Source organism: Somniosus microcephalus, chromosome 13, assembly GCF_052327205.1.
Source record: "Somniosus microcephalus isolate GS21.2 chromosome 13, FLI_Smic_1.0, whole genome shotgun sequence".
NCBI classification, from domain to species: Eukaryota; Metazoa; Chordata; class Chondrichthyes; order Squaliformes; family Somniosidae; genus Somniosus; species Somniosus microcephalus.
This window is the reverse complement of record NC_140999.1, coordinates 59242353-59256644: the sequence shown is the minus strand read 5'-3', so window position 1 is coordinate 59256644 and position 14292 is coordinate 59242353. Positions and strand designations below refer to the sequence as shown.

The 14292-nt window shown below is 55.7% G+C and overlaps 1 protein-coding gene and 1 pseudogene across 1 annotated transcript; both read right to left on the bottom strand.

Annotated features, from left to right (window-relative positions):
• LOC147108351 (digestive cysteine proteinase 2-like) overlaps window positions 1-14292 on the bottom strand; it is a 108955-nt pseudogene that overhangs the window by 43029 nt on the left and 51634 nt on the right.
• On the bottom strand, window positions 10531-13995 carry LOC147108352 (uncharacterized). The gene is made up of 2 exons (XM_086005969.1): window positions 12970-13995; window positions 10531-10614 (listed from the first exon to the last, which is right to left on the bottom strand). Exons 1-2 carry the CDS (start codon window positions 13993-13995, stop codon window positions 10531-10533), a joined length of 1110 nt encoding a protein of 369 aa, XP_085862095.1.

Sequence of the window (14292 nt, the reverse complement as noted above, 5' to 3'; positions counted from 1 at the left end):
GAGAGCTGGCGGAGGGCGCCGGTCAGCTCCTCCAGATTCAGAGGAGCGCCCAATTCTTCGGCGCCCTCCAGGCCGACCTTCGGCAGGTCCTCCCACAAAACTCTGCGCGCATCCTCGCTGGACGGATCTGGAGAGAACAGAGCCCTGTAATAGGCGCGGGCCTCTGCGCTGATTCCCTCCGGATCCGAGACCAGAGATCCGTCGTCGGCCAGCAGCCCCAAGAGCTGCTTATGGATCCCAATCTTTTTTCCAGTGAGTAGAAGAAGGGGGAGCTGCGGTCCAGGTCCCGCAGGAACTGGATCCGCGACCTCACATACGCGCCTCGGGACCCGACGAGCTGCAGGTCCTCCAGCACGCCCTTCTTCTCTTCGTACACCTTCCGCAGGGCCGGGTCCTCGACGACTTGACCGAGACGGGACTCCAGGTCGAGCACCTCCTTCTCCAACCGCCCGACCCGGGCCTCCCGCCTCTTGGTCGACCCCTTCGCGTACTCCTGACAGAAGAGACAGACATGAGCCTTGCCCATGTCCCACCATAGCCTCAAGGAGGGGAAGCCCCCCTGCTTCCTTCTCCAGTCGGCCCAGAACCGACAAAACGAATCCCGGAACCGCGCGTCCTCCAGCAGCAGGTTGTTAAAATGCCAGTACGCGGACCTCCCCTGCGTGCGCAGCGGAACGAGCTCTGCCCACACCAGGTGGTGGTCCGTGCACGGCACTGGCCGCATGGAAGCTGCCGGAACGCAGGAGATGTACGCCCGGGAAATGTAAAGGCGGTCGATTCTGGACCTTGCTCCTCCAGACCCCATGTAAGTGCAGGCGCTGGAGTCGGGATGGAGATTTCGCCAGACGTCCACCAAGTCAAAGGACTTGACCAGGTCCCTCAACTTCTCCATCGCCGCCGGGCATCGCGGGGGACCCGGATGGTCCCTCGCCTCGAGGGTGCAGATAAAATCCCCCCCGAGGATGACGCACTCGCCCACGTCGATGGAGCCCAGAAGAGCGGACACCTCTTCAAAGAAGCGCACTTGCTGCGCACCGGCCTGAGGGGCATATACGTTCACTAGATGGAGCGGCACGCCCCCCAGGTGAACAGTGACCTGGAGCAAGTGGCCCGACATTTGCTCCTTGACCCCCAAGATCTCTGGCTGAAAATGCGGGACCAGCAAGATAGCCACCCCGCTGGAAACGTTGGAGAGGTGACTCATGCTGACCCCTCCTTGCCACGCCAGGAGCCACGTGGCCTCGTCTCCCGGAACAGTGTGGGTTTCTTGCAGGAAGCACACCGCATAATTCCCGTCCCGGAGGACCGAAAGGTTATTAAATCTGTGGCGAGCCTCCCTGCTGCCGTTGATGTTGAGGCTGGCTATGGTTATCTTCATATCAGAAGCATAGTGCAACCTCTACCTACACCTAACGGGAGGAGGGAGCACAGCCGCTAGGCGACCGCCACTCCCTCAGCAGCCCAGTGAGGAACAACCTGAGCCGACGCAGCTCGAACGGGCTCACGTCCGCGTCTGCGCCCATGATCTTGACGGCGGCGCGGACCGACCCGATGAGCAGCGCCAGCTCCGACCACCTGGCGAGGGCCAGCTGGGTCTTGTTTTGACGACCCTGGCACGCGGCCATAAAATCCCGGAGTTCCCTGACGGGAATGAGGGGAGACTCGGCGAGGGGCACGAGGTCATCCATCGCCTCATCGGCGATGGAATCCAACTCATCCTCCGCGCCCATCACCGTGTCCCCGTCCTCCTCCGGGGGGTCGCCACCAGCGGCCGACCCGTCCGTCGCGCAGTGCGCAGCGAACGGCTCGGCCGCATCGGCCGGCTCTGCCTCTGCCCGGATCCCACCCCCAGGATCGGTGGCAGAGGATTCCTCCCTGGGCTCCTCCGGGGGCGCCGGGCCAGAAGACGGCGGCGATTCGGAGTCCCCCTCTGCCTCAGACACCAGAATGCCCGGAGAAATTGGGGAGAAAACATGTTGAAATTCCACCAGGACGTCCGGCGCCGGAGACACAGTCAGGGGGCCTTCCACCTCCTCGCCACCAGCCTCTGACCCAGCGGATGGGGTGTACTGGACTAACACCCCGACCAGGTCGAGCAGCCCCTGGGGAATGTGTGGGTCGCATTGGGGGAGCTCATTTTACTCGAGCTCGCCCGACCCAGACCCCAGGCCGCCCGACCCGGCGAGGGGTAACGGCACCAAAAGAATATCAATTTCTGCCGTGGGTTGTTCCGCGATCCCCCCCATGAGCAGGGTCTCATCCCCATCCCCGGGAGGCACGTGCTGGACAGACACATCTGCCTCAGCCTCCCGAGGGACAGGCGACCCCTGCCGATCGCCGGTGATGATGACAGCGGGGGGGGGGGCGCAGTACCCGCGGCGGGCGACGACTCCCCCAGGTCGGAGGGGCCTTCCTCCTCCCGGTCCTCCTCCTCTTCTAGGGGGTCGCACCTTTTTAGCACGGAGGGAGCGAGGGAGACCTCCATGTCTCCAGAGGCCTCCTCCTCTGCTCCCTCCAGTGGAGCAGGTTTGTCGGGTTCCCCGGGCCCGAGCCCGGCCGCAGGTATTGACGTTTCCGCCACGGCGGTCGCGACCACAGGCTCGGGCACGAGGTCCCTCCCACCCTCGTCTGCCCCGAGCAACTCCGCGAGGAGCGCGGGTGTCAGGGGCTCCAGGTTCAAGGGCTCGCCCTCCCCGGGGGACCCACCCTAAGGTGTTTGGCTTTTCTCCGCGCCTTCCTTCCGCCCGGACGCACTCCCTCCCCCCCGCCGGAGGCCTTGATGGCATCGGCCTCCGACGATGACAGCGCATCAGTTGTTTGGGGGGCGCGGCCAGACCCGGGGAGAGGAGCAGCGACGGCGCCCGCCTTGGCCGCACCAGACGAACCGGCGGCCTTGGAGGCGGGGCAGTTTTTCCTGATGTGCCCCACCTCCTTACAGGCATGGCACCGCAAACCATCCGCTGTCCAAAAGGCGCGATAGGCGGTCCCCTCGTGGTGGACGACGAAAGCGCCGTCAGTGTCCTCCTCCAGCGCCAGCTGAATAAAGAGCTGGCACCGGAAGGAGAAGATGTGCCGAAGGCTGGCTTCCCGGCAGCCGAGCAGGATAGGCGTGATCCCCGACCTCACCTCCCCAAGATGGCATAAGTGGGGGAGGAGGAGCTCACCAGGAATATAGGACGGGACGTTGGAAATAACGATCCTCCGCGCGGTGGCCTCGAGAGGATCCACTGGCAGGAAGGTCCCGCCCATGGTGAGCCCCTTGGCGATGGCCAGGGACACCGCCCGCTCCGACCCCAGGAAGAACACAGCCTTAACGTACATTTTTGAGGCCGCGACGATGGCTGAGGGGCCGACAACCCCAGCCATGGCTTTTACGCAGGCCTCAATAGTCATGTGGGGGTGAGTGTAGCTCTTCACCCCAAGCTTTTTAGTTATTAAAGTGAAAGGTGACGGGGCAGCAGAAGCAGCGGGAGCAGCCATGGCTGTGGCTGCCACCGCCGCATATGACCTTGCTGACCCCGTCACCGGCGATGATGTAGTCACCATTATGGGTGTTTTTTTTAAAAAGAGCCACACTCACCCCAAGTCACAGGCCTGAAAGTGTTAATGGCCTCAGGTTAATTAGTGTCTTCTCTTGAGCAGAGGGAGCTGTTAAATTGAAGGCACACCTCTCCCCTTATTAACTAAAATTGGGAGAGGGGCCCTCTCCCCTCTGCTCAAGTGGCAATTAATTAATGTATATAAATTAGAGGTGCCTCAGAGAGAGAGGCAAAGAGAGATGAAGAGAGAGAGAGAGGGGGGGTTGGGAAGGAGGGAGGCCGCAAGGACAGGGTCACCACTCAGGATGGTGGGTGGGTATCGGCAGGGGTGCACTCTCCGATGGAAAAATAAAGTTTGTTGTTGGTCTTCCGGTGGGGGGAGAAGATTTCTTCACCCGGGAAAGCTGGAGAATGCCCAGGCTCAGTCTTTTACACCAGGTCTTAAATGGGTTGATTGACTTCGCCTAGGCAGCTCCAGCTGTCCCAGGTCAGGCAGTGGAAGGGGTGTTTTAATAGTGGTGTGTGTGTGGCCTAGTATTTTACAAGAGCCACATACACACACAGACACCCCTTGGTGTTCCGGCCTTCTGTCTTCTGTCTTCTTTCCTCCCCCCACATACAAAACAAAGTCTTTAAGAGATTGCACCTAATAACACCCACCTGTAGATGTTATTATTCTTCCCTCCTTCCAAAAGGTTGGTCGGTGGTTGTTTCTCCCCTCTCTCCCTCTCCTGAAAAGGAGGTCAATTTGGGGAGGCAGTGATGGGAAGGGCCTCTCCCCTGGTTGATGATGAAGTTGGCCTTCCCCTTCCTCCTCTCCTCCTCTGTCCTCTCTCTCCAGGCACCTCAGTAGTTGAAGTTGATGGTAGAAGGAGACCACCACTTTCCACACTGTTTCTCCTTAGACAGCAAGGCTGAGAATGAGCTGAGCAGGTCCAGTCCCTGCCTTGACACTCTGTCCAGGTCAAGGCTTCAAACTCAGGGCTTTTATTAAGTAAGAATCTTGGCATCAAGTTAACACAGGGCAACCATCATTCATCACCGACCCAGCCCTTATGAGTGAAACCCAGCTCTTATAAATAAGACTCACACCAATCAGGAGGATCCATAAAGGCAGAGCTAGGGAGGAACATTACTGGTTACACCTGTAAAACATTTACAGACATTAACAAGTACAACAACAGACAATCCAGAACACAGAGTTATTTCATCACAAGTATATTGTTCAATAAAGCATTTCTTGACACCTGCTTAGATGTCATTCTATTCACTTTGGCCAGCCTGACATGTTGGGTGAGTACAGACAGATAGGCTGAGAGAAGACTTTGAACCTTCCTGTAATGGCAGATGTATTTTTGTAAACAAACATTCTGTGTAATTGGTCATTTTTAAAATTCATTCACAGGGTGTGGGTGTCGCTGGCAAAGCCAGCATTTATTGCCCATCTCTAATTGCCCTTGAGAAAGTGGTGGTGAGCTGCCATTTCAGAGGGCAGTGAAGAGTCAACCACATTGCTATGGGTCTGGAGTCACATGTAGGCCAGGCTGCGTAAAGATAGCTGATTTCCTTCTCTAAAGGACATTAGTGAATGAGATGGGTTTTGATGACAATATGGCAATTTCATGGTCACCATTACTGATAGTAGTTTTTTATTCCAGGTTTATTTAATTAACTGCATTTAAATTCCCCAACTGCAGTGGTGGGATTTGAACTCATGTCTCTGAATTACTAGCCCAGTAACATTACCACAATGCTACCGTACTTTGGTCAGCCTAGCATTTTGGGTAAGTACAGACAGACAGGCTGAGAGAAGCCTTTGAACCTTCCTGTAATGGCAGATGTATTTTTGTAAACAAACATTCTGTGTAATTGGGAACCTGTGAATAGTTGTTTATCTAATGTAATTATGAGAGATACTATTTCCTAATGCTCTTTGTTCAGTACATCTTCAAAAGTTTGTCGAATGGTACATGTGAAATTGACTTTACCTCAAAAGTCAGTTAAGGAGTTAGAAGGCACCAGGGAGATTGAGCTTGATCCTAAGTGCCAATGGGCTGGATTTTCTCAGCCCCAAGCAGGTGGGTATGGAGGCAGGACTGCCGGGAAAGTTGCAGAATTTGGGGGCGGGTGGCAAATCTGCCCCAACCCGCCTCCGTGCCCTCTTGCCAGGAGGCGAGAAGCCATCCTGCCCCGGGTCGCGTATCCTTGGAGGCGGGAAGGGAATTGAAACCTATTAATTGCCTGTTCACAGGTAGTGAACAGGCAGAAAATAGGATTATCCCCATTTTTCGTTCCGAAGTGCGGGCTTCCCGACCTGGGGGAACCCCGCCAGGGTGTAGGAGCTGAGTAGGAGGTCTGCGGAGGCCAGAGGGGTCTGAAAGTGCGATGTAAGTATGTGAGGTGAGTGCAAAGTGTTAGAAAATGTTAACTTGTGGCGGAGCCACCAAAGGACTCAGAGCGGTTGTACATAATTCCTTTAACAGCAATGTAGTTACTGTCTGTGCCTGTACCTTTACAGCGTGGTTTCAACGCGATGACGTCATGCCGTTAGTCATGTGATGCCCCAATGGCGGGAAGAACGTGATGACGTCATGACGTCAGTCTTCTGACCAGAGGATCAGTCTTCGTGGAGCCCTCAAGGACAGTAGACCTGTTATTGATGTGTTCTAGCAGTTTCCAGTTTAAACTTGTTTCGTTTCATTAAAGTTCATTGTTTTAATTGCCTGAGTCGAACTCAGTCTTTTTGATAGGAACCTCCGTTCCTGCATTGGTGACCCCGACTTCTACGAACTATTTTCGTGGAAGATTCGACATGGACACGAACGCCGTCACGCTGAAACTGCCACAGTTCTGGGAGCAACAACCAGATGCCTGGTTTATCCAGGCTGAAGCCCAGTTCGCCATTAGGAACATCATCGCGGATCAGACCCGTTATTATTATGTGGTTTCCGCCCTCGACAGCGCAACTGCATCACGGATCATCAGCCTCCTCGGTAGTCCTTCTACTGACAGCAAGTATGGTGCAATTAAGGCGCGGTTGCTTCAGGTTTTCGGGCTCTCAAAGTCGGAGTGCGCTCGTCGGCTCATCACGCTGCCCGGCCTCGGGGACTCCAAACCATCCGAGCTCATGAACCAAATGCTCATGCTCTTGGGTGCTGAACCGGAATGTTTCCTCTTCTGGGAGCTTTTCCTCTATCAACTGCCTGAACAGGTTCAGGCTGCCCTAGCCAGATCCGACATTACAGACTGCGCCAAGCTTGTGGCCGAAGCCGATAAGATTTTCACAGTTACCCAGCAGTGCTGCGCGGCCACGAGGCGCCCATCCCCCACAGACGCGGTTCCTGCTTCTCCTAAAGCGGCCTGGTGCTCCTACCACACCCGTTTTGGCGCGAAAGCACGATGCTGCCGTTCCCCCTGCAGTTTTTCGCCAAAAAAAACCCCAAGAAAGCGCAGGCGGCGTCCCTGGCGATGGATGACCAAGTCTAACGGGCGTTCTGCGGTGGCGATGGCCGTCGGTTCTATGGGGAAACTCCTCTATATCACCAATTCCCTCTCAGGCCGCCATTTTCTTTGTGACACCAGGGTGCAGTGTAGCATTCTACCTGCGTCGAAGCTTGACATGCAGACTGGGAACCTTGGTTTTTCCCTCGTAGCGGCTAATGGCACAGCAATTCGAACGTTCCGAAAGCGACGGGTCGAAGTCTGTTTCGGTTGTCAGCGCTTCTTTTGGGAATTCGTCATGGCCACAGTCTCACAGGCTATCCTAGGGGCAGATTTTCTGTGTGCCAACAGCCTACTTGTCGATGTCCGGCACCGCCGGCTGATCAACGCGGCCACTTTCCACTCGATTCCATGCTACTACGGTACCTCCGTGGCGCGCTCCATTGCCTGTGCTTTCCCTCTTCCGGATGACTTCACGCGGCTCCTCAGGGAGTTTCCGGAGCTGACAAGGCTCACCTTCTCCTCTTCGGCGATGAAACATGGTGTTGAACATTACATCACCACTACTGGCTCCCCGGTTTATGCGCAGGCTAGAAGGCTCAAACACGGCATGCTTGCAGCTGCGAAGGCAGAGTTCGACACGATGGAGCGGCTCGGGATCATTCGGCGATCCAAGAGTCCCTGGTCCTCGCCTCTCCACATTGTGCCGAAACCAGGCGGCGGCTGGCGGCCATGCGGTGACTACCGACGCCTCAACGACGCCACCACTCCGGATCGGTACCCGATCCCGCATATCCAGGATTTCTCGGCCCATTTGGCGGGAAATTCAATCTTCTCTAAAGTCGACCTCATTGTGGATATCACCAGGTTCCAGTGCACCCACAAGATGTCCCAAAAACCAAAAAAAGTACAGCACCTTCGATAGGGAGCTACTGGCCCTTTTCCTCGCCATTCGCCATTTTCGATTTTTATTGGAGGGGCGTCCCTTCACGGCTTTTGTCGACCACAAACCCCTTACGTTCGCCATGGCCAAGACCGCCGAACCGTGGTCCACTCGTCAACAACGTCACTTGACGTTCATTTCCAAATTTACCACGGACATTCAACATGTGTCTGGTAAGGACAACCTGGTGGCAGATTGCCTTTCCCGTGCGACGGTCCACACGGTGCACCTGGGGATCAACTACGCCCTCATGGCTGCAGATCAGGCCTCGGACTCTGAGGTCCAATCATATCGAACCATTCCCTCTAGCTTCCAAGTGACCGACGTCATCTTCCAGGCCTCAGGTGCCACGCTCCTTTGCGACATTTCCATGGGATTTCCTCGACCTATCGTGCCAGTCGCATGGCGCCAGAAGGTTTTTGATGCCATACACGGGTTGTCGCACCCGGGGATGAAGGCTTTGCAATGGCTTATGTCGGCTAAGTTCGTCTGGAAAGGTATGCACATCGATGTCCGTGACTGGGCTAATACCTGCGTCGTATGCCAGAAGGTCAAAGTCCAGCATCATGTCAAGGCTCCAGTGGCTGCGTTCACTGTTCCGGAGCATCGTTTCGACCACGTTCATGTGGACCTCCAGGGTTATACTCATCTCCTCACCATAGTGGACCGCACCACTAGGTGGCCGGAGGCAATTCCTTTGGTTTCCACCACTTCAGCAGACGTCGCTAGAGCTTTCATCTCCTGTTGGGTTGCCCGTTTCGGGGTACTGGCGGACATCTCTTCTGACCGCGGGCCGCAATTTTCCTCGGAGCTTTGGAATGCTATGGCTCAGGGGCTTGGCACCAAACTTTATCGCACCACCGCCTATCATCCACAGGCAAACGGCCTTTGCGAGCGATTCCACAGGTCGCTTAAAGCCTCTCTTCGGGCCAGCCTTCAAGGTGCAGGATGGGTGGACAGACTTCCATGGGTCCTTTTGGGTCTTCGTACGGCGCCCAAAGATGACCTCCAATCGTCTTCAGCTGAACTCGTCCATGGCCAGCCGCTCCGTGGGGATTTCCTCCCTTCTCCCACAGAGCCATGGTCCACCTCCTAGCAACTCGTTCGCCACCAGGAAGCGGCCAGATGCTTCGCTCCGATACCTACGTCCAATCATGGTTTGCAGAACTCCTACGTGCCACCGGGACTGAAGAATGCGGAGTATGTATTCATCCGCCACGACGCTCACCGGGATCCGCTCAAGCCCCCTTACACTGGTCCTTTCCGCGTCAGCGAACCAGGAGACAAATCCTTTTCGGTCGACGTCGGAGGGAAGCCGGATCACATCTCGGTGGACCGCTTGAAGCTGGCTCACCTGGACCTGGACCACCCTGTCATAGTCGCTCAACCACCCAAACGTGGCCGACCGCCCGCAGCCGCCACACCAGATCAACCAACGCTGCCTGCCAACTCGACCGCGCTAGCCGTGCCTGCTCAACCGCAACCGACTGCCAACTCGACCACCGGTCGTCAACTTCCTCTACCAGGGTATCGAAGTCGATCGGACAGGCTTGTCAGGCCTCCTCCTCGCCTCACTTTTTCTGTTAAAGGCAATTCTGGTGGGGCGCATGTGGCGGAGCCACCAAAGGACTCAGAGCGATTGTACATAATTCCTTTAACAGCAATGTAGTTACTGTCTGTGCCTGTACCTTTAATGACACTGTTTGACTGTACAATGTCTAGTTACCTTTACAGCGCGGTTTCAACGTGATAATGTCATGCTGTTAGTCACGTGATGCCCCAATGGCGGGAAGAACATGATGACGTCATGACGTCAGTCTTCTGACCAGAGGATCAGTCCTCATGGAGCCCTCAAGGAGAGCAGACCTGTTATTGATGTGTTCTAGCAGTTTCCAATTTAGGAACATCATCGCGGATCAGACCCGTTATTATTACGTGGTTGATGCGCCATCAATAACTCCAGAAGACTAAGAGTTAAACTTATAACAAGTAGGCTTTTATTAACAAAAGAATACGAGCATGCCTCTGCTGGTAGACCGATCCTTAAAGCCAGGGGGACTGGAGGTCAATCACCTTTATACCTGGGCTTAGGGGTGCAGCCAGGGGCAGAGCCAGCTGAGGCATGCCCAGACATGTTCTGTACAGGCAGATTAGTGGTTTACCACATTCACCCCTTGTTTAAAATGAGTCCGGCGGGGTGAAGTGTCTCAGAAGTTCGTATAGGCAAGTCTCTCCGGGGGTCTTGTCTGCCGTAGTGATCGTCGTGGTGCCGGCTGCGGCAGTTCTTTTCCCGCGGCCGTTTCTCGCGTGGGCCGGAGCACCGGCGTGTCGTCTTCGTGGGTGCGGGGTCGGTGAGTGTATAAGGGTGGGTCACAGGGCCCTGGCGTGCCGTCTACTTGGGTTAGATGTGGATTCCCTTCTAGGGGTGTGTCGTGGGTAATGGTAGTGGGTAATGGTAATGGGTAGTGGGTAATGGTGTTTTCGGTGGCACCTGAGGGTGCGAGGTCTCGTATGGAGACCGTGTCCTCCCGCCCGTCAGGATACGCCACGTATGCATATTGTGGGTTGGCGTGGAGGAGGTGGACCCTTTTGACCAGGGGGTCTGTTTTATGGCTCCTCACGTGCTTCCTGAGCAAGACGGGCCCTGGAGACGTCAGCCATGGTGGTAACGATGTCCCCGAGGTGGATTTCCTAGGGAAGACGAACATTTTCTCGTGAGGGGTGGCGTTCGTGGCGGTACAGAGTAGTGACCGTATGGAGTGAAGCGCATCGGGGAGGACTTCTTGCCAGCAGGAGGTTGGGAGGCCTCTGGACTTTAAGGCTAGCATGGCGGTTTTCCACACTGTCGCGTTCTCCCTTTCTACTTGTCCGTTACCCCGGGGGTTGTAGCTGGTGGTCCTGCTCATGGCTATCCCTTTTTCGAGCAGGTACTGGCGCAGCTCGTCGCTCATGAACGACGAGCCCCTGTCACTATGGATGTAGCTGGGAAAACCGAATATGGCGAAGAGGTCATTGAGACATTTGATGACTGTGGCGCTGGTCATGTCCGGGCAGGGGATAGCGAACGGGAAACAGGAGTACTCGTCAATGATGTTGAGGAAGTACGTGTTGCGGTCAGAGGAGGGGAGGGGCCCTTTAAAATCTACGCTTAGGCGCTCGAAGGGGCGGGTGGCTTTTATCAGGTGCGCCCTGTCTGGCCTATAAAAGTGCGGTTTGCATTCGGCACAGACTTGGCAGTTCCTGGTCATGGTCCTGACCTCCTCGATGGAGTAAGGCAGGTTGCGGGCCTTAATGAAGTGGAAAAACCTGGTAACCCCCGGGTGGCAGAGATCGTTGTGGAGGGCCCGTAGCCTATCGACCTGTGCGTTGGCACATGTTCCACGGGATAGGGCGTCCGGGGGCTCATTAAGTTTCCCGGGCCGGTATAAGATATCATAATTGTAGGTGGATAATTCGATCCTCCACCGCAATATCTTGTCATTTTTGATTTTGCCCCTCTGCTTGTTATTGAACATAAATGCTACTGATCGTTGGTCAGTGAGCAGGGTGAAGTGTTTACCGGCCAGGTAATGCCTCCAATGCCGTACAGCCTCCACTATAGCCTGGGCCTCCTTTTCGACTGAGGAGTGTCTAATTTCGGGGCCCTGGAGGGTTCGTGAAAAGAAGGCCACGGGTCTCCCCGCCTGGTTAAGGGTTGCGGCCAGGGCGAAGTCAGACGCATCGCTCTCCACTTGGAAAGGGATGGACTCGTCCACAGCATGCATTGTAGCCTTTGCAATGTCCTCTTTTATGCGGGTGAAGGCTGCACGGGCCTCTGCCGCCAGGGGGAAGGAGGTTGACTTGATAAGGGGCCGGGCTTTGTCCGCATAATTGGGCACCCATTGGGCGTAATAAGAGAAAAACCCCAGACATCTCTTCAGGGCTTTGAGGCAGTGAGGCAGTGGTAGTTCCAGAAGGGGGCGCATTCGGTCGGGGTCGGGGCCGATGACTCCGTTTTCCACTACACAGCCAAGGATAGCGAGGCGAGTGGTGCGAAACATACACTTTTCTTTGTTGTATGTCAAATTTAAGCGCTGGGCTGTTCGGAGGAATTTTTCTAGATTGGCGTCATGGCCCTGCTGGTCATGGCCGCAGATGGTGACATTGTCCAGGTAGGGAAAAGTGGCTTGCAGCGCGTTCTGGTCAACCATCCGGTCCATCTCCCTTTGGAAGACTGAGACCCCGTTGGTGACGCCGAAGGGGACTCTGAGGAAGTGGTAGAGGTGGCCGTTTGCCTCAAAGGCAGTATACTGACGGTCTTCAGGCCTGATAGGGAGTTGGTGGTATGCCGACTTCAGGTCAATGGTAGAGAATACCCGGTACTGTGCAATCTGATTGACCATATCAGATATGCGGGGAAGGGGGTATGCGTCTAATTGGGTATACCTATTGATTGTTTGACTGTAGTCAATGACCAGGCGCTGTTTCTCGCCGGTCTTCACGACCACTACTTGGGCTCGCCATGGGCTGGTGCTGCCCTCGATAATCCCCTCCCGCAGGAGTCTCTCTACTTCTATTTTAATGAAGCTTCTATCCCCGGCACTGTACTGCCTGCTTTTTGTTGCGATGGGCTTGCAGTCGTGGGCGAGATTAGCAAACAACGGGGGGGGGGGGGGGGGGGGGGGGGCTGACTTTCAGGGTGGATAGGCTGCATATTGAGCGCGGCGGTTGTTTTAAATTTTGCCGGCTGCAGACTGTAAGTGGGGGCAGGGGCCCGCCGTACGCCATCGTGACACTCTCTAGGTGGCACTGGAAATCCAGTCCCAGTAGCACAGCAGCACAGAGCTGTGGCAGGACAAGGAGCTTAAAGTCTTTGTACTCTGTGCCCATTACTGTCAGGGTCGCTACACAGTAGCCGCCGACATCCGTCGTATGGGACTTGGAGGCCATAGAGACCCGGTGGCGCGTGGGCATGACTGATAGGGAGTAGCGTCGCACCGTGTCGGGGTGGATAAAGCTCTCCGTGCTCCCGCAGTCAAATAGGCAGTTTGTTGCGTGACCGTTTACCTTGATGTCCATCGTGGACCTGGCCAGTTGGTGAGGCCTGGATTGGTCCAGGATGATGGAGGCCATCGTTGAGGTCGGTGGGTTGCTGTTGTACTCGCGCGAGGCAGTGGGGGAGTCAGGGGCCTGGTCCCAAAGTGACATCCAAGATGGCGGCCCGCACCGCTCACACGCGGCTGGTGATGTCCAAGATGGCGACCTGCATGGCTCACACGCGGCGCTGCTGGAGTTGGTCAGTTTCGCCCTGCACACTTTGGCATAGTGCCCCTTCTTTCCGCATTTGGAGCAGATCGCGTCCTTCGCTGGGCAGTGTTGTCTGGGGTGCTTGGCCTGGCCACAGAAATAGCACTTTGAGCCTCTGGACATCGCAGCTGTAGTTGGGCTGCAGGTGGGCCGTGGCGGTGGTGGCGTGGCGCAGGCCTGTGGCCTTACCGTGTCCCAAGATGGCGGCCCCCGTGACATCCACGGGGCGGGGAGGGCCGTATGGTCGGGGGGGTAGGCATCCATGTTTCGGAGGGCCACATCCAGCGAGTTAGCAAGGGCCACAGCCTTCTGCAGGTTGAGCCCACTTTGCTCTAGCAGTCTCTGTCGAGTGTAGCTGGACCTGATGCCAGCGACATAGGCGTCTCTGATTAGGTCATCAGTATTTTCCGCGGCCGTCACCGATTTGCACTTGCAGTCCCGGCCGAGGACTCTCAGTGCCCGTAGGTATTCATCACCCGATTCCCCGGGTCGCTGTTTGCGGGTAGCCAGGAGGTGTCTAGCGTAGACCTCGTTGACTGGCTTAGTATATTGTTCTTTTAGTATCGTGATAGCGACCGTGTAGGATACAGCGTCTTGGATAATCGAATATACTTGGTGGCTCACCCGTGAGTTCAGTACTAGCAGTTTGTCAGCTTCGGTCCTGACGGTAGTGCTGGAGGCCTGCAGGAATGCTTCGAAGCAGCTCAGCCAGTGCTCAAAGTTATTTGATGCATCCGCCGTTTGAGGGTCCAGTTCCAGGCGTTCCGGTTTCAGGATTTGCTCCATTTCAAAACCTTTTGTTAATAAAATTGATGCGCCATCAATAACTCCAGAAGACTAAGAGTTAAACTTATAACAAGTAGGCTTTTATTAACAAGAGAATATGAGCATGCCTCTGCTGGTAGACCGATCCTTAAAGCCAGGGGGACTGGAGGTCAATCACCTTTATACCTGGGCTTAGGAGTGGAGCCAGGGGCAGAGCCAGCTGAGGCATGCCCAGACATGTTCTGTACAGGCAGATTAGTGGTTTACCACAGTGGTCTCCGTCCTCGACAGCGCAACTGCATCATGGATCATCAGCCT

Coding starts and splice junctions, on each gene's coding strand:
- LOC147108352 (XM_086005969.1), bottom strand. CDS start 13,995: ATGGAGCAAATCCTGAAACCGGAACGCCTGGAACTGGACCCTCAAACG. Junction 10,615..12,969: donor GGTCCACGATGGACATCAAG/GTAAACGGTCAC, acceptor CGTCTTCCCTAG/GAAATCCACCTCGGGGACAT.